The sequence below is a fragment of the Ornithodoros turicata genome, unplaced genomic scaffold, assembly GCF_037126465.1.
Source record: "Ornithodoros turicata isolate Travis unplaced genomic scaffold, ASM3712646v1 ctg00001113.1, whole genome shotgun sequence".
Taxonomy (NCBI): Eukaryota; Metazoa; Arthropoda; class Arachnida; order Ixodida; family Argasidae; genus Ornithodoros; species Ornithodoros turicata.
Genome location: NW_026999467.1, coordinates 142,996 through 167,074, shown reverse-complemented (window position 1 = coordinate 167,074; position 24,079 = coordinate 142,996). Strand labels below are relative to the sequence as shown.

At 45.5% G+C, this 24,079-nt stretch overlaps 1 protein-coding gene across 1 annotated transcript; it reads left to right on the top strand.

The window, feature by feature from the left end:
• Positions 1-5,944: 5,944 nt before the first annotated feature.
• On the top strand, positions 5,945-22,080 carry LOC135376464 (uncharacterized). Its single transcript, XM_064608978.1, has 5 exons — positions 5,945-6,195; positions 6,302-6,402; positions 8,122-8,198; positions 10,702-10,781; positions 21,951-22,080. The coding sequence occupies exons 1-5, from the start codon at positions 6,175-6,177 to the stop codon at positions 21,999-22,001; spliced, it is 330 nt and encodes a 109-aa protein (XP_064465048.1). The 5' UTR covers positions 5,945-6,174; the 3' UTR covers positions 22,002-22,080.
• The last annotated feature ends 1,999 nt before the right edge of the window (positions 22,081-24,079 follow it).

Sequence of the window (24,079 nt, the reverse complement as noted above, 5' to 3'; positions counted from 1 at the left end):
TTAATATTCTGCCAATAAGAAGTGGAATAAACTTTCCACTCACTGCACTAGGCAGTTTGTTTTATTCCGTGTGTTTATATCTCTCCAGTACTGAGTACTCTCTTGCAATATAACGAGACAACTCCCCCTGACTGATGGTATTGTTTTCTTCAGCTGCAACAGATGCTTTTTACCATGAAAATACTAACATCAGTTGGCATTGCATAAAACCTTGGTGAGCTCAAAGCCGCTGTCTGTATTTTTGTGAATGATTTATCTAAGGAAATGTACACCCTTCCAACATCCATAAGCAAACTCTTCATGACTATATATAATGCATAATTATTTCATTAGATTAAAGGAAAAATATATTGGCATCACACCAGCTCAATTGCAGTCTTTCGTTATCAAAAATATGGTGGCTGGGGTACATGACTCTCATCAACATTTTGATAATGTAATTCGCATACAATGCTCAATCATTTTAAAATTCTTCATGCACATCATTACGCCTTGTATATTCAAGTTGGCTTCTACTTTGTCTCACGCTAGTGTTGGCTATCCGTGTGGTAGCCAGAAAATATTATGGGGGGTTCTATGGGGACCTCCCAGATGCACTAGTAAAGGTATGATCTTGGCTATGCAATGCTAAACCTGCTGTGATACTGCGGAACAAAAATGCCAAACAACTCCGCTTTGTCTCAACAAAGATGCAAGGAGTTAAAACGGGTGCAGCTATGTGTTCGAACAGCTACTGGGAATTCAGAAGATCATACTATGTGCGTGAAAATAACTAGCACAATCACATATGTTTGTATGTTCATATGTCTTGCCTCAGCAAATGAGTTCCAATGTATGCTTGATTGCATTTATTTAGCATTTGTTACAAGAGAGCAAAAGTCCTCAAGATATTGCAAATCTATATTGTAAATCTACTCAGTATTGGCCAGTTAGATCACAAACTCTCGCAGTGGCACGTGTCACCACTGATCTCTATTGGATAGCGGATGGGTGAGGGCATCGCGGGAAAGGGTACGTCAACCGGCCGCCATATTGCGGTGCTCAAAAGAGCCATTACAGCGATTACAGCCCATTGGAATGCATGTAAGCTGTGACAAGTTTTGCTGTTTGTGAGCGCTTCCCTTGCTGCTTCGCTAAAATTTTGCCACGGATCGCTGCAGAAATCCCTCGTGATTGGATTCCTTACGTTTTTTGTGTGAAATCCCGTCACATACATGTTATTTCCTGTCTATTTTGTACTCGTGTGAGGTCGTGTCGTTCCATAGAAATCATAAGGAGAGGCTAGAAGCAAAGGTGGCGCTGGCTCTGCGTCAAGACGAGGGATGCGCCATATTGTGGTGGCCAGTGTTGCCATGTGCTACTGCTGTCTGCGCGCTGTCCTTGGCAGCCCGGTTTCAATGGTGAATATTGTTACTGTAATCAATTTACGAGGAAACAAATGTGCCGTAAGCATAAAATAAACATGAAGTAAGTAATGCTGCGCCCTTCCCGTGCTGCAATCACCTGTTCTAGAAAGAAAAGGCGGCCTTGAGTGCAAGGGGAAGCTAGGACAGTTTCGGTTCTGGAGTTGTCGTCAGCCGGCCGCGGTTATCGGCTAAAGCTAATTACACGGAGTGCGACTTTGACGCTCGCTGCATCACAAGAAACAATGCGGATGAAAGAACTGACCAGAAATCGTTGACTAGAACGTTAGAACATGCGGAATTAGGGGAAACTCCGACGGGGTAATGAAACGATTGGAAGACTGGTTTGGCCCTGGTGATGGTAATCCTGGCGGTCCCTCCTTTGTGGGACTGCCGCCACAGCCGAAAAATATTCGTCTCTCCCGGAAGAGCCTCGTAAGCGCTCGTAAGCACACAAACAAACATACCGCCTCAGGTGCATTCTGTCGTCGCTAAAGACATGGGGCCCTGACACCATAGAAATCATAAGGATAATTTCTCCTCATGATTTCTATGCCTGATGCTCTTCCGTTCAACTTCCGGGTGCGACGACTAGTTATCTTTTCTTTTGACACAATGATACACAATTAATACCCATAAAGCAAATCAGTAAATTAAGGATATAGGGCGTGGTAGCCTAAGATAGGGAAGATGGACTCACTAATTTTGTGACTCATCTAATCAGTCAACAATACAATGCACATTGAAAGAACAACATATGAAAAGAACAACATTGGAATAGCGAACACAGCAGAAATGCGAATTGGAATGGTTTACGGGCTCGGCGCACCCGGGGAAGGGGTGGCACCTCACAGCACAAGCTCACCGAGGATTCTTTGGGGCTCTGACTTTCTTTCTTTTTAATGTAATGGCCTGCTTCCTGGAAATGTGGATTACAGTTTTGAAGCCAGTGCAAGGAAGCTGCAAGGCTGCAGGATCGTGGTGAATATTTGTCTTCAGTGTACACCGGCAATCATAGGCGCCGACTGCGGGGGGGGGGGGGGGGCGCGGGGGCCCTTGCCCCCCCGGAACATCAACTAGGGGGGGCGCCGCCTCCCCCGGGAAGTCCCGCTAAGAGACTGACACCAACCTTTGGGCCTTGGCGCGCCCGGGTCAAAAGAGCGAAGAGGCACCAACCCCAAAAATGCATCTTGCAATTTGTAAAATATGTATCCGCCCACCATACTCATTATCACAGTAGGAGGTGAGGCGAAGAAACACAGAGGATGACACAACACATAGCCTGAATTTCGCCCAAAGCAATCAGATCAATGAAACGAAGCAGTCGAAAAGGTACCGGCAGCTGCCAGTGAGGTGTAACGGTAGAATCTTCGGAACGCATATCCGTTGGGAGCGGGTTCAACCTCCGCTGTTCCATTTCATTGACCATATTCATAATATTGCGCGCATTTCGGGTCAAACACCGAGGATTCAATGCATTTTGTTCCTTTTGCACTCAGTTTTCAAAGGCGTAATGCCTCCAGTTGTGCACATGTTCACTGTTTACGTTCTCTCAGTTTCTTCTTTTTTTCTGTGCTTCCTTCCTCTTATTTCTATACCAGTTCTGCATACATCATAAGATCCCGCCAGAGTGTGTGATTCTTCAGCTTTAGTTTTGTGTTCTTCATTTTTTTCCCCTTTTCTTTCTTTCTTTTTTCTTTGCCTTTTTTGTCTTCCCCCTTTCATTTCTTTTCGGAATAACACGCCGACATCCATCTGCCTTACCTTTCTTTTTTTTCTTAATAAACATATCCCCCCCCCCCCCCCGCCAGAGTACTTATTTCGCGGTGCGCCCTTGCCCCCCCTGGAAAAATGAAAACTCTCCGCCTCTGCCGGCAATACCCACTATTCCCACTGTTTTGTATTTACACTGTTGTCCCACTGTATTTACACTGTTGTTGTCATGTCAGCATTTCGTCATTTGCAATAAGCTGTTTGGTGTTGGCTGGTGAACTTGCGAATCTTGCTACACTGTATCTGGAGTTTTCTTTCCCGAACTGTGGTTGTGCTTCGGGTACAAGTCATGCCCATGTCATGTGCGCTCCCAAGGTGTCACATAAGTCATTCTGCCATATCTGGAGTATCTTTCCACAAGTGAGTGTCATTATTCACTGATAGCGTCCTCGATAAACTTGCTCGGAACTGCCCCGAAACCACAGTGGTGCGTGGCGCGCTACACTGGCGGTGCCTTGGGCGGAGGCATTATCGAACATGAAACTGCACTGCACTGGTGTATCTGATGGACACTAGCATGCGCCACCTAGAGATCGGTGCTCGTTGTGGCTCGTAGGCTGCGCGACCCGTAGCGAGAGGCACCGATCGAATGCCATGCTGACGATGACTGTCTGCTGCTACTTGCACGGCTACATCTGGCTTCTTGCCGCTTCCGCCTTCCTCCGTGCTTCCGGCAATCGCGATGCTTTTTGGGATTGCACTCTGGTGCTCGGCCGATTTTCTCGGTGTGAGTTCGGGGCAACTCAGTGCTGCACTGAACGGGTGCACTCCTTTAATCGAGGACGTTCAGTGCGCACCAGTGCAGTTTATCGAGGATGGCAAGCCGCACCAGGTCGCACCGGTGCAGTTTATCGAGGACGCTATGAGTGCTGCACCGAACGGGTGCACTCCTTTAATCGAGGACGTTCAGTGCGCACCAGTGCAGTTTATCGAGGATGGCATGCCGCACCAGGTCGCACCGGGGCGCACCGGTGCAGTTTATCGAGGACGCTATGACATTCCCTAACACCTTTATTGGAGACATAGAAATAATCAAATCATTATTTCTATTCATAGGCGATGGGAATTGTTGAGGTGCCATAGGTCGTACTTCTGTCAATATTACAGGTTTCCTCACCATGACCCCATACTTTTGAGACGGTGGTTTCAAAGTGTATCTGAGCAGTCTTTTCACCCTTCTCAGACCCAACGGATATGTTCCAAACACTTCGAGCCCTCATGCTTTTACTTTAGCCACAACAAGAAATGGCTGAAGCCAGGTGCTATCCCCACCATTTTCTCCTTGAAACAGGACTGCAGAAACAACAGAAGTAGTGCGCTCTTTTTCTTTATGTAGCACATGCACAATACGTATACCTTCAAATGTGTCGGTAAAAGCTATAGGATCTCCAGCTACAGGTGCATGCATTCCCATCGCAACAGAGCCTTCCCATGTGGAGCTGTTCATGGGATGGTGCAGCATCTGCTTGGCATATTCCCTGAGTGAAAATATCTGAGTGCTTGTATTATGTGTATCTTGAGGAAAATACAAGGTGCTCCTATATGTGTGTGTGTACCCTTTTCTCGGATGGTTGAACAAAAACATGACAGATGAGGTCAAACAAATATAAGTAACTGGGATAAGGTGGGTGCTGAGCGGCATGCTACCTTGCGGCATGTGCCCTCTAGTCAATGCTGTGTTAGTAAAATATTTCTGATGTTGAAATTTATAAGTTTGGGTAAGTGTTACAAAAATAAAGCTATATTTGTATATATTGGCGCTCTGATGTACAAAGCTGCACGGCCAGGGAAAGACAAACTTAATTCACTCAAAAACACCGTGGAAGAATTTCACACGCATGAAAGTAGGAAAAGTAGGCTACTTACTTTAGGAAAGACTCCTGATCCACCCTCTCTGCACTGCCTGCAGTTCTTTTTGATCAAAGGGAGGAAGAGGGGGAGTTGGTGATAGTTCATGTCGCTACAATGCAGCACTGAGACGGGACGAAGGGCTGTTAAAACAAGGAGACAAACGTATCTGCAAGATCTGCAAACGTTGCAGATACGTTTGTCTCCTTGTTTTAACAGCCCTTCGTCCCGTCTCCGTGCTGCATTGTAGCGACATGTTCTTTTGATGCAGTTATTGGGCAGTAACAATAACAACTTTATTTTAAGATGATGAATGGGGAGTTCCATCGGCAGAGGCCAATGGGGAGTTTCATGTTTATGTTGCTGACTTCCGAAACTGAACGTCGAAGCTCTCAGATTTCGGATCCATTTAAAGGCATCGGCACCAAGATATCTTTGAAATCGCCAATAAACTCACTAATTAAAGATATATTTAATTAAAGATATAATATAATAATATAAAGATAAAGAATATAATTAAAGATACGTTCACGCGTTTTATGGCTTGACAGGTTTGACAACCACGGAATAGAAACCGAAATCTAAGTAGGCTCGAGTTAGAAAGCTAGCTGGAGGCCGGTCTAAAAGAATACATCGGAACAATAAAACATACAAGATATGACCCCACTCGAGATTTAATAGCTTTTTGTCACGTTTCACACGTCTTTGTTTGGTACACACAGTGAAAAAACGACAAACATGAACCAAAACCATTGTTCAGATTTCCTCCGCCAAAACTAGCGGGCTCCGCCAGTTCTGGCCGGGCAACGAGGATGCCTAATGGCGGCTTCCTTAGTTTGACGGCAGTTTTGGATGAGCTCCGGCAGCTCCGGTGACGTGGTTTTCTATGGCATGTTCTATGGGCACATGGCATGGCACATGGCACATGGGCACACACTGCGCTTTAGGGCCTCCCAACATGGCGGCCCGAATGCACGCCTCTCCCCCACGAGCCCCTCTCCCATGCGCGATCCAGCCTTTATATATAGAGATCAGTGGCGTTTCTCCGAGCGAATAAACATAAACGCGCTACTGGAGTAGGTGGTATATAGGCCGTAGGTGGGTCGTGTATAAAAGTATCATCAAGTCAAACCAAATCTCACAGAGGAGTATGGTCGGACATCTAAAAGTTGTGAGCAGTTTTGTAACGATTTCGAAACACGTGACGTTCTAGTCATAGCATTCCTTCTTAATCCACACACGAACCGTGAAATGCTTTCAATTGATTCTGTTTGCAGTTGAAGACTGCTGGAGAAGATGACGAAAAATGCCGAACTTTCCTTCTCGACGAGGAGGACCACACGCTTGGCAACGCTTTGCGTTACGTGATCATGAAAAAGTAATGCTTTGTTATTTGATGGCAACGCATTCTAAGCTAAATTTTTTATATGCAGTTGGTACATACGCTGTCTTGCCCGTATTACTAGATGACGAATATGATGGAGTATGAGTGCAGCTGCAATTTTTACTTTTCATAACCTCCCAACGGTTACCATCAGGCGCGGATCTAGTGTGGGGTCCGGATCTACTGGGATCCGGAGACAAGGCTCCCTGTGAAAATGCCCTGGAGAAAAGGTCCCCTCAGAAGTGCGCCCTTCAAGTTAAACTGTCGCTGACGCTAGGATTCTCAACTGCACCAATCAGAAGGTCCAGGTTCGAATCCTGGCGTCAGCACCTTTTCCTGAGTTTCTTGATTTAGTTGATTTTGGGCGGTGGAGGCTTACATGTTTGTGTCGTCCATGTTTGTAGCCTGCCTCGTCTAATTGTCATTGTTTACGCCATTATACTTTCTCTCTCATAACCCTAATCAGTGACTGTTAGGACGCGAATTTTTCTGTAATTTTTTATTGCGGACATGGTCTTATGCTTGGAACACGATTCTGTTCAAGGTCGGTTGAGGTGATTAGAAGAGTCCTGTAGAAACGTAGTAAGTCGGTTAAAGAAGAAAAAAAAGTGGCGTGAAAACGTCAGGAAAAGGGGGCATGCATTGTAGACACGACTATCTCGGCACCGTGGATATTTTCATGATTCTGTCTTGAAACTATATTTTGTGAAATTTAATTATTCAACGCCTTATTTTAAAACTGATAATTGCAGCGTTATCCCTCAGGTAGGATGTATGTTCGCTTCCTAGCGCCGACACTTAAGCCTTGTCTCATTTCAGTGTGTCTGTTAGCATTGCGTCTGTCTGTAAATCGACTCAAGAATGCCAGTTGTTGCGCTGGTGACCATGCTGCCGCGCTTTCTTATCATCTTTTACTTCATTTCATGTAGTCGTTTCTCGTAAAGCAGCGTCACAAAAGTGTGGACGTGAATCGGAAACCAATGCGTCTGTCACGCAGAGGCGCTGACGGATGGACGTATTGAAACGCAATCATGCTCGAGATCCGCTTGTGCTTTTGTCGAGCCTCCCCTGCGTAGTCTTTTCTTTTTTTTATATAACAAATCCCCCAGCATGCCTTCCCTGTAGGGCTGCTCCAGGTCCCAATGGCCCCATTGCCACATCCTCATCCCAGAGCATCATGAGTCATCCTGAAATTCGTGGATCTGCTTAGATGTGCGTCATCCGAAACCCACTAGCAGGTCATAACAGTGAGTTTTAGTACATCAGAAGAATTGTAGGAAAACGATATGAGAAGGGAAGTTATGAAATCCAAGCTGAGGAATGTGACTTCGCCTGCTTGAAAGAAATAGGACGATTGGCTTATCGTGTCTTCGGAACTGTTAATTTGCTAATAAGTGCAAACTTTTAGGGCACTTTTGTTGCAGCGACATTTTCTCTAGGGACCTTTTCTCTGGGGACATGTTTGCTGGGGACACTGGGGTTCTCTGACACCCGGATTTACTGCCCCCACCCCCATCAGTTTCTGCTGCCACAGTGTAGTGTACAGCCCTCAAAATGCTGGGTCTGTCACTGACGTGCATTAATATCTGCGCCTTCGAGCATGTCTCATGTTTTTAAAGCAAGTATGTGAGATTTTGAAACGTTTCCAAAGTAATTGCCACATACATAATCCTGTCTTGTGCACACTTATTCACTGATGCACTCTCCCCGCAGCCCTGATGTCAAGTTTTGCGGCTATTCAATCCCCCATCCTTCAGAACGGAAGGTTCACCTTCATATTGAAACTTTTGGTATGGACCTTTTCATTTTCACTTTCTGTTTTAAGATAAATCACCTTTTAGTGATTTCAAGGCTGAACAGCCTGTGCTCTGTAGAAGAGAATAGGGCCACAATTTCGTAACATGCGTGATATTTAGACATGCGACACAGCATTGCACTGCATTGTCAAGTTTTTTTGGCCATGAGAATATGAGTTTAGTACTCTGCACAATGTTAAAACTTCATTCAATGTTCAACGCAAGGTAGAACACTCAAGCCCCAGAATTCGATAACATGCATAAGTAATTCAAATTTCTGTAATGCTGAGAATGTGCATGCATGCGCAGCTGGGGCTGGTGCCATTGTTCAAAACAAACAAAAGTAAGTACTTTGCAAGGACACAAAAAGAGAAACGGGTCCACATTGCTCCAAATGTGGCCTGTGGAACGTACCATATTTACTCATGTATGGGCCACACTTTTTCTCCGAAAAACATACTGCCACTTAGGGGCTGCGTTCAATGCGCGGGTAGAAAACTGGAACAGCACTTTCAATTTCTATAAATGTACTGCGCTTCTGTTCCTGGAATGTCATACGGGTCTTCTTTGCTGACACAAGGATCTGTCTCTCTGTTTTCTCCAGTAGCAGATGCGCCTGTGCTTCATTCACTGAAAAACACGAAGCAGCATCCCGATTTTCATATTGCTCGGCATGGCTAATTGCCGTGAACTTCAACTTGTATATGCAGCTCTCATATCTCACCAGTCCGACCATCGCTAGGTAAAACCTAAACTGACAACTCCAAGCACGTTGATTGATAAAATTCTCCCTCTCCTCCTCATATTCAATGTGTCCACCTCATTGGTTGTCCAATGTGGCTCTGCTTCTCCTCTATGCCTCCTGGGCACTGGCTACGTTGCCTATGCTGCACAGTGCGAGCCGGCTGTGCCAATAAAGTCAAGGGGCATTCTATAGGCGGGGGGAAAATCAAAATTTGGGCGCTCAAGTTAGCAGTGCATTCTACAAGCGAGTAAATATGGTAATCTTGCTTTTACGGTTGCACTGCCATTCCTGTGTCTTAGGTGTGGAAAAATTACTGACGTTTTCCTCCTCTTATGATCAGACTGTTTTCCGCTTCCCATTTTCTTGCCAGCACCGTAAACTCGGCTGGGTTTTGCATCATGGCTAAAATTAAAGCAAATACAGTAATCCCTCGTTACAACAAATCCCTTTATTCGTTCCTCGTTCCCAAGTTCCTGTAAGGTGCGTGTCGTGAGGTGCGCTGTATGCGGGCGTGCATTGTCCTGTAGGAGGAGGACTCCTTTGGTGATGACGCCCGGCCGCTTTTGCTTCAGCGCCTTATGCACATCCCTGAGAACTGGCAGTAATGTGCGCTATTGATGGCGGTACCACTGGGTAGAAAATCAACATGAACAACGTCAGCCTTGTCCCAGAAAACCGGGGCCATGACCTTACCCGCAGACGGGGTGCTTGGAAAATTCTTGGGAGCTGATGAGCCCGGATGCTTCCACTGTTTTGATGCGCGTTTAGACTCTGGAGTGAAATGGTGCACCCACGTTTCATCGCACGTGATGATCCGATCAAGGAACGGCTGTCCTTCAATGCCGAAACGGTACCTTAGCTCTTGGGAGATTTCCAGTCTTCTCTGCCGGTCAATAACGGAGAGCTGCCTCAGGACCCAACGGGCACTAACTTTCCAAAACTGGGGGTGTTCATGAATGATAGTGTTCAATGTTCCCACAGAAAGGTCCGTCTTTCGAGCCAGTTCGAGACATGTTATCCGTCGGTCTTTGAGGATCAGGCGCTCCACAAGTTGGATGTTCTCAGGAACTCTGACACTGGGCTCTGAGCCGCCCCGGCCGGGATCGTCCTGCACTGATGTACGGCCGTCTCGGAACCGTTTGCACCACTCAAACGCTTTGCTGCGGCTAAGTGTATCGTGGCCATACTGAGCCTGAAGTCTTCTGTGAATTTCCGATGACTTAAGGACAAAACAGTTAATCTGTTTTGTCCTATCTCTTTGTAGCTGTCCAAAGCCCTGGCCAAAGGTTATGGTGTAGCTCAGAGGCAACGAATACAAATACCACGAAATACGAACTTCATCAATTCAACAATACAATTCATACAACAATACAATTTGTCAACAATCAATTGATGAACAAACAATCAATTAATGAGTCGCATTGCAGTCTCACAGTCACAAAGTGATAGTTTGAATGTAGTTTCCTTTCACAACAACAGAGAGAAACAGTTGACATACTGGAGTATGGAGTGCACAGTACCAACTATTCCCATAAATGCTTTTGAGCTGCAAATGTGCATAGTTGCAGTTACTGTGCTGAGAGGGAAATATCTCACCAACAATGCTGCATGCTAAAAATGATGCATGCAGTGGGAAACCGAAGAAACTTTCCAAGATGTCCTGTGACCCATTTTCTTTCAGGGTAACATGTTGTGTTCATTACCCAATCAATTAACTAATGTTTCCTTTAATTACATGCACACATCACTCAGAAACAACAGCTGTGGCAGCCCTGAAGAAAGGCCTTCAAGATCTTCATGAAATGAGCAAGCATATCTTGAAAGTGTTTGAGGTAACTGGAACACTTGAGCCATCCACATGAAGGGATCCAGTTGCGTGGCTCGACTATGTCATTTTTTTTTTTTTTTGTACTGGTTGTCACCGTAGAGAAAACAATGACCACAAAATATTTTCGACGAATTCGGAGGCATTTTCACGTTAGGTGACATTAAACATCTGGGATTCACCTAAAAATGAGGTGCGGTTGAAGGCCTCTCCTCGGAAAACGGCTAAGGGTATTTGACGTCTGGAAACGTCAGAGTGGTCGTAAAGGATTGCTCGTTCATTTCCCGCAATCGTGGCGTCGGTATCCACATGTCCGCACAAAAACGAGGACAAGGGGAAGATACTATCACGGTAGTGGCGAGAACGACAACGACGAAGACAGCGGGGAAAGACAAGCGAGTTACGTTACGAGGGTGGTTCCATAAGTTTCCGGCCCGACCAACTTTTAATAGTCATAGAGACGAAACAAGTGTATCACTTGTGGGAACCCGTGTTTCCACAACCTCGGGGCGCCAGCCCGTCTGTTCCGTCACCAAGGAAGACACAGCAAGCAAGAGGTTCAAACAACAAAGGCTTATCTCATACCTTGTTAGTCACACAGGCGTGATCCCAACCGCACAGCCTTGTCAAACTTAAGTCACGTGAACCACACGCGCCCGTGTGCCTATATCCCCATCACCCGCCACGCCCCTCTCCTACGTCGCTCACACCTTCGCCACCTTGCGGCGAATAAACAAAAATGAAAAGAAAGAAGTGCCTACACACCCCCACACTCAAAGTGTCCACTCGTCTATAGTTCGCCGTCCGGCATGTCCAGGACTACGTCCTCATCTGTCCTGCGAGGGAAGGACTCTACGAAGACACCGGGTGTCGTCTGGGTTGGGGCTCCGGGAGCAGCATTGGGGCCAAAAGGTCTGGGGTTGACGAGTAGGTCAGGGTGGTAACGTTAAATGGTGACGATAGCGGAGGAAATGTCAACAGGACACCGGGTAGCGTCCAGTTTGGCGAGATGAAGCTGGCTTCGACGATGAGTGCGACGGTGTAACTCGGGAACGTCACACAGCTGGCACAACTGTCGACGCTCATCCTCTGAGAGCGGGATTGGGGGATCGTTGGGGTGCCTATCTGCCAACGTTAACCCCCGGAAGGGAAGCGGCACTCTGCAGGGGTTTTCACCTCGCTTTTCGACATAGTCACCCTTAACTTCGATCCACTTTTGACACCTTTCGACCAGCACCCTTGAAAAAATAGTCCGAAGTTTTGTCCGCAAAGTGCTGGAAAACTACCTCTTGCACCTCACTATCGTTTTGAAATCTCTGTCCTCTGAGACCCCTCTTCAAGTTTGAGAACAGGAAGTAGTCACTCGGTGCCAAGTCTGGACTGTAGGGTAGGTGGTGGATTTCTTCGAAGCCGCACTCCTTCAGTGCAGCCTTGGCAACAGAAGCCGTGTGGACAGGGGCATTGTCCTGGAGCAACCGGACACCTCGACTCAACCTGCCGCGCCTCTTTTCCTTGATGGCGTTTCGCAGTCGGTGCAGGAGTGAAGCATAATAAGTCGCATTCACTGTGGTGTTCCTCTCTTTGAAGTCGATGAGGAGGATCCCGTGACAATCCCAAAATATTGTTGCCATGATCTTCTTTGTGGATTGTGTGACCTTGGCTTTTCTTGGGGGTGCTTCTCCTGGTTTGCGCCATTTCATTGACTCCTTTTTGGAAAGGAGATCATAGTAGAGAACCATAGTCTCATCCCCTGTGACAATTGACTTCAATATTTCTTCTTCGTTCTCTTGACAGAGCTCCAAAAACTCTTTGGCACAGATGACGCGCTGTTGCTTTTGAACTGACGAGAGAAGTCGTGGCACCCATCTCGCACTGACCTTTTTCATGTGAAGGCCTTCGCCGATGATTCGAAAAACGGTTGTTTTGGAAAGCCCCAGCCTTTCCCAGACGCTCTGAAAGCCCCAGTTTCTGAAGCTCAGAGTTCTGAAAGCCCCAGCCTTCACCTTCAGACGCCTGTCGCTCAGCACTTCCTCCTCGACAAGAGACAAATTTTCTTGTGTCACCACTTCCACTGGACGACCATCGCGTGGATAATCTTCAATGAACTCTCGTCCCAGTCGAAACTGCTTAGCCCAGTCTTTTACCGTTGTGTACGACGGAGAGGCTTCCTTCCCTGTACACGTTGCCCAGTCGCACTTCAATATCTTTAGGCGAAAGTCCCTCTTTTGTCAAGAATTTTATCAAAGCACGGTACTCGATTTTTTCCATTTTAACTGAAGAGTGCACCGTGGCTGTTTGAAATGCCGCTCTCCAACCGACAAAAGCATGGAGAGGGTTGAGGGTGGTGCTCCGGCCCTCCAACAGATGGCGCCACGCGTCCTTAATCGCATTTTCTACCTCGGGCCGGAAACTTATGGAACCACCCTCGTATTTGTACAATTTTATGGCGATCGTGGCGGCAGCATTCGCATGTGCGCTCAGCGCTGGGAGTCAGGAGGAGAATTTACAACCGCTATCGATGGAAAGTGAGATAGCTGAGTGAGCTGGCAATGACTTCAACTTCTATCATGGAAAGGTGAATATCGACAGAACTTTGGCGGACGAATTTCATCGACAGGAAAAGCACCGCCTACGTACCATCACTACGCAGTGCGTGGAACAACTAGACAAGCCCCACTTGTTGACACTCTTAGCCCTAAATGTACACTCCGTACATCTCTACGCAGATGTTGCAAACAACCATGTCCTCCGTAAGACCTCACTTCTGAGTCTTTCCGAGACGTGGATGAAGACCGAGAGACCGATACAAGTCGACGGCATCAAGTGCTGCTGCGGGGTGCATCGCAAGGGCAACTGAGCGGCTGGAGTTTCCATGTACCCGCGTGCCTGAGTACTGGCTACACCACTTGAAGTCGCCCTTCCTAAAGACGACGTCTGAGAAATTTGTGCCGTGCAGCTTCCCACGGGGTTCGTGGTGGCTGTGTGCTACTTCTCGCCTCACGCCACACGGGAATGCATCTGCGACTTTGTCGTGTATGTACTCACGCCTTTCCGCACGCACATGCTTCTTGTCATCGAAGACTTCAACGTGGACGTTTCACTGGCCAAGAACACCACTTTCCTAAGTGATATGTCCAAACAACTGGGCCTTCCGCTGTGCACTGACATCTACCAACCCACAACTAGACTTGGCTCATGCATAGACTTGGTGTACCAGAACAGCCCCCTCGTTCTGGACGCCACTCATCTCGCCAACCATTTCAGTGACCACAAATCAATACTCATCACGCTTAAATAAATTTGTCTACACACTTTCATCCGGCCTCATTTCACCACACGCACAGCTGACGCTGAATTTCACGTTAAACGAGTCGTAACCGTCCTGCAATTTCTTTTGTTTCTGAGTCACTGCTCGCACATAGACATAAAATTTGGTTAACGTGGAGCTGATCACTTAGTGAACATATAAGAAAATTGGGAGGGTACTTTTTCTTGTTTTTTAGCATTTTTTAAGCAACACAGTTGCTACAGGAGAGCACCTTGCTGCTGTATGATTGTTGCCCCACTAAAACAAATAAATATAGTGGCACCAGATTAAAAATACACTTTATTTGAGTGAAGTCATTAGATGGGCGAGGAGTAGTGACAATGTGCAGTTAGGAAGAAGATAAACGATTACATTTGAAGCCATTTCAGTTCCTTGGCTGGAGTTCACAGTGACATCACACGTGGAAAGGGGCTCCAAGTAATGAAAATCCCTGGAATAGCTTTGGCCATTTCGTATCGTGCTTTCAACGCACTCTGCTGAGCGTCCCAATTTTGAGAGCAAAGGGGAGCTTATGGGGACGAGTCAACCCAAGGGCCTTCTGGAAGTTACAACTCTCATGTCAAATTCGACAACTGCAAACTGCTGCTTTGCTCTTCGCTCAGCCAATGGGCGACGTGGGCTACTTATCCGCAGGCCGATGTCTTGCGTGACGTTGCATGAGAGTGAAGTGCAGGTTTCGTCGTCTGCTATTACGGCACGTTTAAACTAATTCCTCGAAGGGCTTCGTTATTCTGAATGAAACTGTGACTGTTGTATGTGTACAGTACTCGTGAAGATAGTTTTGGCTAAGTTTCGGTATTGCCCCGGCAGTATGGACCCTCCCTATAAGCGTAGTCGTGCTATAGGTGCCGAAGAACAGCATGTGGAACGGAAAAGTGACGACTGAAAAGATAGCGAATTTTAAAAAAATCGCTGCTAAAACACAAGAAAAAGTACCCTCCCAATTTTTTTATATGTTCAAGTAGACACATTCATCATCATTTTACCATTGCGAGAATGCTTGTATCGCATTGGCCACATGATATTTTCAGCTAGCAAAACAGCTCATTTGTCAAGTTCTGCGTATTTTACTTTTTTTTTTTTTGCACGTTTCTTTTATATCCTGAGAGACAATTTTTGTTCACCAAGTGACCAGCTTCACATCCATCAAATTTTATGTCCCTATGTGCAGGCAGTGGCTCAGAAAAAAATAGCAAATATACTGCAAGAACATGGATTTCTAGGCCTATAGCACAGTATGAAAGACATGTCAGTGTGAGAGTTTCTTCATACAGAGTAAAGAGCAATCCTCTTTGACCACTCTGACGTTTACAGACCTCGACTCATTAAATCACGAGGTATTACTGCAAAAATTGCACTGTTATAGGATACGTGGGGTGGCGCTGGATCTAATTTGATCTTGTCTCGAATGTTGGCTCCAATCTGTTGAGATTGCACGGCAACTGTTCTCTAGCCTTCGCACATCCTCTGGCGTGCCTCAAGGCAGCACACGCGGACCTTTACTATTCAATATCTATATTAATGACATTGTTCACATTAGCTGTGGTGTTGATTTTGTCACCTATGCTGATGATGCTAGTCTATTTCTTTTGGGTACAGATGCGAACGAGATTATTACGAGGGCTAATAAAGTGCTTTCTGCACTGCATGTCTGGTCTCGGGGTGAGGGGGTGGGCGGAACCAGCTCAAGATCAATAGTGCCAAAACCAAAAGTATATTATTGTTAACATAAATGTTCCTCTGGTGATAGGTAGCACAGCCATAGAACTTGTTAATAAGGTTAAAATATTGGGTGTCCATTTTTCGTGAGACATGACTTGGGACACACATATTAATAATCTATTCTCCGGACTGTCTCAAGCATCCGGCATTCTTTGGAAGTATGGAAGCATACTACCAAGCCAGGTTAAACTGACAATCTACAACAATTTATTTTGCTTCCACCTGTGTTACGGTCAGCAGGTATGGGGCACGACATCAATGACAAACATAAGAAAGCTGGCTACAGTGCAAAAGAGAGCGGTTCGAACAATCTGTAATCAGCCATGTCAGGCACATACACAACCAATATTTACCAAACTAGGTATTATATCAATCACACATTTATACGAATACAGACTTACTGCTATGATAAACTTTTCTTAAAATACTTCACTTCAGAGGTTGTACAATACATCTCAACTAACAAAAAATGACAACAATTCAAACACGTTCCAGAGAAACCTGGAAAATTCCGCATCAACGAACGATATATGGCTTAAATACACGCCGCTATAGGCTTCTGAAGCTAGTAAATAAATATTGTTTGTTGTTGAATAGCCAAGAGCACAACAGAATGATCACAAAACTTTTGCGCATGTAGTGGGTCAAGAATGTACAAATTTAAGATCCAAAGCTCATAATGTTTTTTTTTTTTATGTCTATAGGCTATGCCACAGTGTGGCTTATTGTCTATTTCTGCTATAAGTAGTGCTGCAAAATATATGTAGTATCCCTATACTTTTGCTATAAGTAGTACTGCAAAGTATGTGTAGTATTGTTTACTCATTGTTACGTATCGTGTAAAGACATACCGATATTATGTATTTTTACTGTTACCGCGTACTGACACCTGCCATGTACACGCGGTCCCAGGATGTCTTCATGCTACAAACTGGTAGGTTTTTGTCTGGGGCTACTGCCATCTTTGATGGAAACAGACAACAAAACTAAACAAAATAACATAAAATACCTTTAGTCGTTTTCTCAGTAGAAGCCTTCAAACGCACCTCACTTTTAGATGAACCCCAGATGCTTAGTGCCACCTGACATGAAAATGCCTCTGAATTTGGCAGCCATTGGTTTCTCTACGGTGTCAAGATTTGTGGTGGTCGAGTCACACGATTGGATCATTTCCTGTGGAATGACCATAGCTCGGCGTTTCGGGCCTTCGGAACTCACTATCACAATCATCCGATAAGGCGTGAGTTCGGGCCCTGCTACGCACTCACGTGAAGGTCGACATAGCGTATTGGTGAGCTCAATCATGCCGCATATTAGCGCACTCACCAGATAACATCACACCTGCTCTGTTTAGAAGTGTGATGTTATCCGGTGAGTGCACTAGTATGCGGCATGATCGAGCTCACCGATACGCCATGTCGACCTTCACATGAGTTTGTAGCAGGGCCCGAAATCACGCCTTATCAGATGGCTGTGATCGTGAGTTTCGAAGGCCCGAAACGCCGAGCTATGGGAATGACACAGCCAAGTCTGTTTCTAGTCATCCCTTACAGACCATTGCCCGTGGAAAAAATCCAGTTGTATAACCACGCCTGCAATTTGGTGCCCTTAAGAAATTGCATGAGCCATTTGTTGTCCTCTGCATATGCACCAATTCTTCACATCATAATGGTGACATTCCTGCTTCCCTTTCTACCAGCCCGCAGGGCAGGAATGTTTTCTTGAAGAAATGAGAGAGGAAAAAAGAGGGAAGGTTACATTACATTGGAAAAGAAAAAGAAGACAAAATGAAATAGAAATTTGGCTGTGATTGGCTAAGTCTTTGGCTTAAAGGGGTTGAGAAACCACACGGATAGAACTTTGTCTCTGGCAGAGTCTGTACGCCTTACTCCACGCACTCCGTACCCAAAGTCTCACCTCCCACCTCCTATTACTTTTTATGCTACAGAGTTTCAAAAATCTCCCATTTTTGAGGCCCCCGCCGACCGTGGCGCCAAACGGTGCTGGGCAGCTCCATGAAGTGGGCCGGAAGTGACGCCTTGACCAGTTGCTCTATGGCTCTACGTCATAGCTCTTCCGCTCATTTCACTTCGCCGCGTCGCGTCCCAGTGCTCGCCGCATCCCTGTTTACAAGCGTCGTCATGAGGACGGGAACTCCGCATTTTCGTGGCGCGCTCGGTACTACGTCATACCAAGATCGGGCGAGGAGGAGGCGAGCCAAGAGTGAAAGTATCTCCTCATATTCAAAGCGCCATAACTCCGTGGCGCGGGAGCGCAGCGTGATACGGTTTCGACGGAAATGTTTGGCACCCATAAATCTACATTCCAAACACGGTTTTGCCTCAGAACATCAGTTCTCTCATGTTCAACGGTTTTGTGTAATATTTGGATTTGGATTCACAACCCCTTTAAGGGGGTACATGGGGATCAACTTGCAAAACATTACAAAAAAAAAAACTGATTTTCTGGAAATCACATTTTCTATGAGAGAAATCTATCTTCTATGTGGTCCCAAAGTATTTTTATTGAAATCCGTCCCAAAGTGCCCCAAACTTCATCTTTTCTGAGGCATGGTAGTAGGCAATATCGCGAATATGACGAAAAATAGTCGTTTTTCAAGCAGCCGTATCTCGGGGATGACACCACCGAGTGACGCCATCTTTGCACCAATCGAGAGTACTGTTAGTCCACTTCAAAGTTCCTGCACATCCGAACTTCTGCAGTTAGAAGTACTCTGACGGAGCGAGAAATTCAAAGCGAGAAATCCATGCCACGTGATCTCTACGTGTGTTAAGATTGGCCGCTCCTTGTTTGCAAAGCTTGCAACCCTCTCCTCCACCTCTTTATCTGGAGACATACGCTGCGGCTGTGTGGGCGTTGAGAGGTTCATATGACATCTGAGAATAATCATGACGACATCTGACTAAGAAGCGTACAATTTCCACAAGTGACCTTGGAGCTCCACGGGGGATCACGGTACACCCCATCCCCCCCGCTTGGCACGCCCATGATCTCAGCCCTAAGGAACAGCAGAATTCCTACGAGTATCTGCTTTGAGAAGTCGCGATGTTGAACTCAATACTCAGTAAGTAATGTTCGAAACCGGAAATCTCCCTAGTTCCGGGAACCAGACTTGCACAAGCTACGAGGACGACCCTGAACTCCGATAATTGCGGCACAATTGCGCATCAGTGATTATTACCACGGAAAGAAGGGAGTAGAGTGTATGAAGTGAACCTCAGCTAGCTCTCCAAGCCACCAAAGCATTGGACAAGGGTCTACTGTCTTGAATGACTTTTTTTGGTCAAAGGCAAAAGCAGCCAAAGTACATCAAACAAAGAGCCAGAAGGGCAAGAGAACCTGTGCACAAAAGGCTGTAGTGCTGGAGCCTTCTAATTTGCAGTAAAAATAGCATGAAGCTTTGCACTTCGTTTTCTTAAAACTTTTTGCTCTACCTGCTCCACTTGTGACACTGATAGCTCCACAACCACTCTGTCTATCTTGATGCGGTTTGTTTTCTTACAATCACTGAACCTTACTAGAGGTCGTGACATTCTTTTCAGGTACATCAATTTACAATTTATGCTATTGTCATACATTTCTATGCCAGATGCATCAGTTGCAACCACATGCAGAAAAATGAGAACCAAAAATTGTCGTTGTGGAAATTGAAAAAAACTAAGAATGTCACTCCCTCGACCATACATTTGGGAATACACTCCAAGTTCAGGTAGTCTTCTATCACATTTTTTGAACTCGGCAGGCCTTTCACGAAATGCAAAGATAAAAAATAAAAAAATATTTAAAAAATTGTTCTTGAGATATCATTATATTTATTTCTAGTTAATTCATTGTAAGGGCATTATCAATATCTGTGCAATCATAATGTATTAAGAAAGAAAAAACTTTGTGTTGATCCCTCTTAATTGATGACATTTTGAGCAGCATCACTGCGGCATGGGAAGCAGTTTGTTCTGAAGCAGGAAGCTTTCTGTCGGTATTTTACTGAAGAGGATGTTTCATGGTGAAATTTCGGCAGATTTTCTGAGCCCCTCGAAGGAATCTGGTACGGGTTTGTTTCCAAGTCAGAAGACGACATTGCAGACTGCCAGTAAAGGGTAGCAGCTTTTCCGACGCAGGAGATTTAAAGCTCTTTTGTGCACCAGGACTGTGCGCTGCACCAGTACTTTTACTGAACGAATCGAATAATATTAACTGAGGGCTTGTATTCTTAGTTTCTACTCCTTTGGCATTCTGACATGTTGATGCGTCACAGATGCCGTCACAGTGTACGTCATGTGTGCGCCTTCGAGCCAGAACATTCGAACGAACGCTCTTAGCACCGCTACGCGCGCCATCTACTGCTGCTCGTGTGCAACATATATTTCATAAAGAGACTCCAAAGGGCGCATAGCAAGGGGCGCGCGAATGGAATCAGCCGTAATAGCAGACGACAAGAATTTCTCTTCGTTCAACATAGAAACCGATGAAGTTATGGCCTTTTTATTGTTAATTTTGTTGTTTAATGAATTGTTTAATTGTCTTGTTAATTAAAAAATTGTTTTAAGTGCTAATGCGTATCTAACGTGAGACTCTAAACTTACAGGTGTAACATGAAAGAACTGATGTTCTTTCTGGAACAAATAGAACTGGAACAAATAGAAGGGACAAATACATACAAGGCATTCAGAGGTGTAATTGTTCCGCGCTGTTTCGCCTTCACGGTATGCCGCCATTTGTTTAAACAAAACAGCCACTGCAAACTGTCATCTGCTAAATTTTTCAACGAGCATGCCCTCCTCCGAAAATCAGCGCAAGCGCGAAGAGCACTTGGCGAAGTCTGCATCAGAGGAGACTTCCCAAAGTGCACCTTCTGTAACTCACATGTGCGCCTGTGGAGAATTCGGATGATGCACCATTATGGGCGGCACTTCTGTTGTGCGGTATGCGGTGGCGCATCTCGGACTATTCGAACGCATCCACGGTTTTTCGAGTCTTTCCATGCTCCTTAAGGTATTTTTAAGACTGCAAATGAGAAAGTAGGCTACATGTGCAGAGAGACGGAGCAAATATTTTGTGAATGGAACAAATGCACATTTAATAATGTTCCATCATCCACCATTTTGACTGAAGTCTTGTTGTACATATGCAGTACATCTAGTACAATATTGAACACAGGAGCAGTAAGCAAGCGAGCTTGTGTATACATGAGGAAGGTAGCGTCCCCTCGAGGCTGAGGAGTGAGGACAAGGATGACATGGAAAAGGGAACAACAGGATGGAGCAGACTGTTGTTCCTTATCATCCTCTTCCCCACTCCGTAAGGGTATGCTACCTTCCTCATGTAACACAAATTGGTCAGAAAGCGAGAGAATTGTGTGATAGACAGTGCAATCGCCTGTAGAAAGACATATTATATGGGGTTTATGTTTGCAGTGTTCTTAATACAAGTCAGGGAGAGTCCTGGTACCGAGCCCTGTGTGGCAATGAAAACAACGGAGAATAAGGCATTTATAATGGTTGTATGTTTGGTACGAGCTCACGAATCTTCTTTCCTGGCTAGCAAAGAATGTGGGAGGTTGCAGTCAGCTAACTTGAATGGAAAACAGATTGATTGTAGTGAAAAAGAGTCAAAATGCAGGCTGGTGACCCATGATGAAAATGATTAAACCCCCGAGACAAGGAATACAGAGACGGTCACAAACACAATATCGAATGTCTTGACATTCACATTCAGAATGTGTTTGTGAGTGTTTCGGTATTCCTTGTCTCGGTGTTTAATAATTTTCATCGTTGATTGTAGGTTGTGCGAGAAACTGGCCAATTGCATCTTGCGTGAGTATCATTTGCATAAACCATGCTAATGACGATAAAGGAAAGACTGACATTCCGGAAAAAGAAAAAAATCTAGATACGCTAAACTACACAATGTGTTCTGGGCTACTACTTTTGTAGCATATTTTGTCTTCCAAACCTCATCTTGGGTTTGCAACTATGTTGAGTCTTTATTTGGCGATCATGCAGTTTGTCCTCTAGCAGACAAAGTCAATATTTCTACACCTCCAACGATGTTGACTATGAATGTTCCTCACTGTGAAGAATCAGAATTGTTTTCTATTTTTTTCAGGACACTGTTGAAAGTCATAATGCGACGGCTTTGCAAAAAATGGAAACTTGAAGGGTGAAAGAAAGAACATGTACATAACTGTGCTGCATCATGCTCGTTAATTAATAAAAGGCTTTGGAAGTTTAGAAAAGCTTTCTCTATGCATCTTCATATTTTCCACTAAAGTTCTCTCCTCATGGAATGAAAGTTGCCTTGACACCACCACAAAAGGAACACAATTCATCTGTTGCGTTGTTTGTAACTTATGAGCGAAGGAAACCACAATTTACGCACTCCATCTCTTTCTCAAGAAGTGCAGAGAGACCTCGGATTGCTTCCTCAAACAATCTCCCATGACGATTGGACAAATCATCTGAGGGGACCAGTGGGAGACCGCTCCACATTGTCGGCCTTGAGAAGGAGAGGGAAAGCACGTGGTTTCTTCCGCTCACAGATTACGAATGAGGCAACGCATGAATCCTTTTGTGTAGGCGTCAAGTAACGGCACCTGTCACTCCGCGACGAGAATTTTTTCATTTTAGTGTCCCTTTAAAGGGGTTGACAGATATGCTTCATTCCATGAGGCACACAGTTGCCAACAGAGAGACAAAACAGCAAGAACTGGCCGAGGCAGATCACAGTTAGGGACACAGACACGTAAGCCTCAAACGTAAGAGATAATGGGAATAGCGTGGTTGGTTGTTTGTCCCCCCCTGTACTTGAGGCGCTCAAGGGAAGCTGGTGTGGTGTAGCGGTTAGCATATCTGACCGGAGATCAGAAGACGTAGGTTTGATTCCTGGCGTCAGCACCACTTTTCTCTGAGTTGTAAAGAGACAAAAGTCTGATCTGGATGAGTTTTGGTTAGGGATGTCGCAAACATTTTTCTAACTGCAGAGCTTGAGGTTGAACCTTTGGGTGGGAATGGACCGACAAACCAATTTTTTTAGAAAGAATAATTATGAGTAGATTTTACACGCAGGTGAGTCCGTCCAAACTTGTGTGGCTACACGGTTTACGCGCAGGGTAGCAATGTGGACACTTTCGATCACCTGCAAAGCAAGCATTTTGGAAAACGAGCAAGTCAAATTTAGCAGAATGAAGCAGCCAACGGAAGGCAACGTCTTTAATGTCATTTTCATGCCAAACTGCCAAAGTTGTAGGAGTGAAACTTGCTGCCGAGCAGGCACACCACACTTCTTTCTCCATTTTGTCACTCCCCCCAAGTTATGTTCCAGCAGCGCCTAGCTGCTGGTTGTGGCTACGCTCTTCAACCAGTCCCCGCGTTCCTGCAGATATGGTTTATCCAGACCCCCCCGTCCCCCAATGCTTGGCAACGCCCCCAACTTTTTTTCCTGTGTACTCCTGTTCAGAATGTCAAACTGAACCGGAACCGAACCCGAAAACTGGAATTAACCATTATTTTTAGCTGGAACTGAACCGAAACCGAACTGATCTAAAAACTTTGGTTACCCGTTCGGGATACCGATTCAGTTCGGGTTGGTGTGTGCCAAAAGTTACCCGTTCGGGATACCGATTCAGTTCGGGTTGGTGTGTGCCGCCTGTTATCCCATCGCCTGTGCCCATCGTCTGGTGGCGACGTCCGTTTTATGTGACGTGACACTCGAGATCTGGCAGTCCATTCGGTAGCACGGGATATACAAGGCCGACGGTGAAGGAACTTGTCCTCTCGCTGCTTCTTATAGAAGAAACATGTTTTGTCATTCCTACCTTCGAAAGTTTGCAGCAGCAGTGCATTGTAACAACATCATGTGGAACAGCAAAAGCGTAGCTAAAGAACTACTATGTTCAATAAGGCTGCACTGCACTGCTGCTGCAAGTGTGTCGCGACTCGGCTGTCACAGCAGTTCAGTCCTTCCATTTGCAACTTGGAAGTGCCCCAGAGTCGACAGCGGCGTGATGTACTTCTATAGTTTCAATTTTAGAGGTGTAGACACTGGCCGAAGTTTTGCTAGTTTGTCAGAACGCAGATGCAAAGAAGGCGAAAGGAAGCACACGGAGGTGTGCAAGTTTCAGTGAGTGAAGTCCCTGTAACTATATATATGTTAGTGCGTCAACCTAGTGACGCCCATGAAGGCAAGTCTTGAGACTTCGATGGGCCATTGGCACTTCATTTGAGCAATACCCTAGT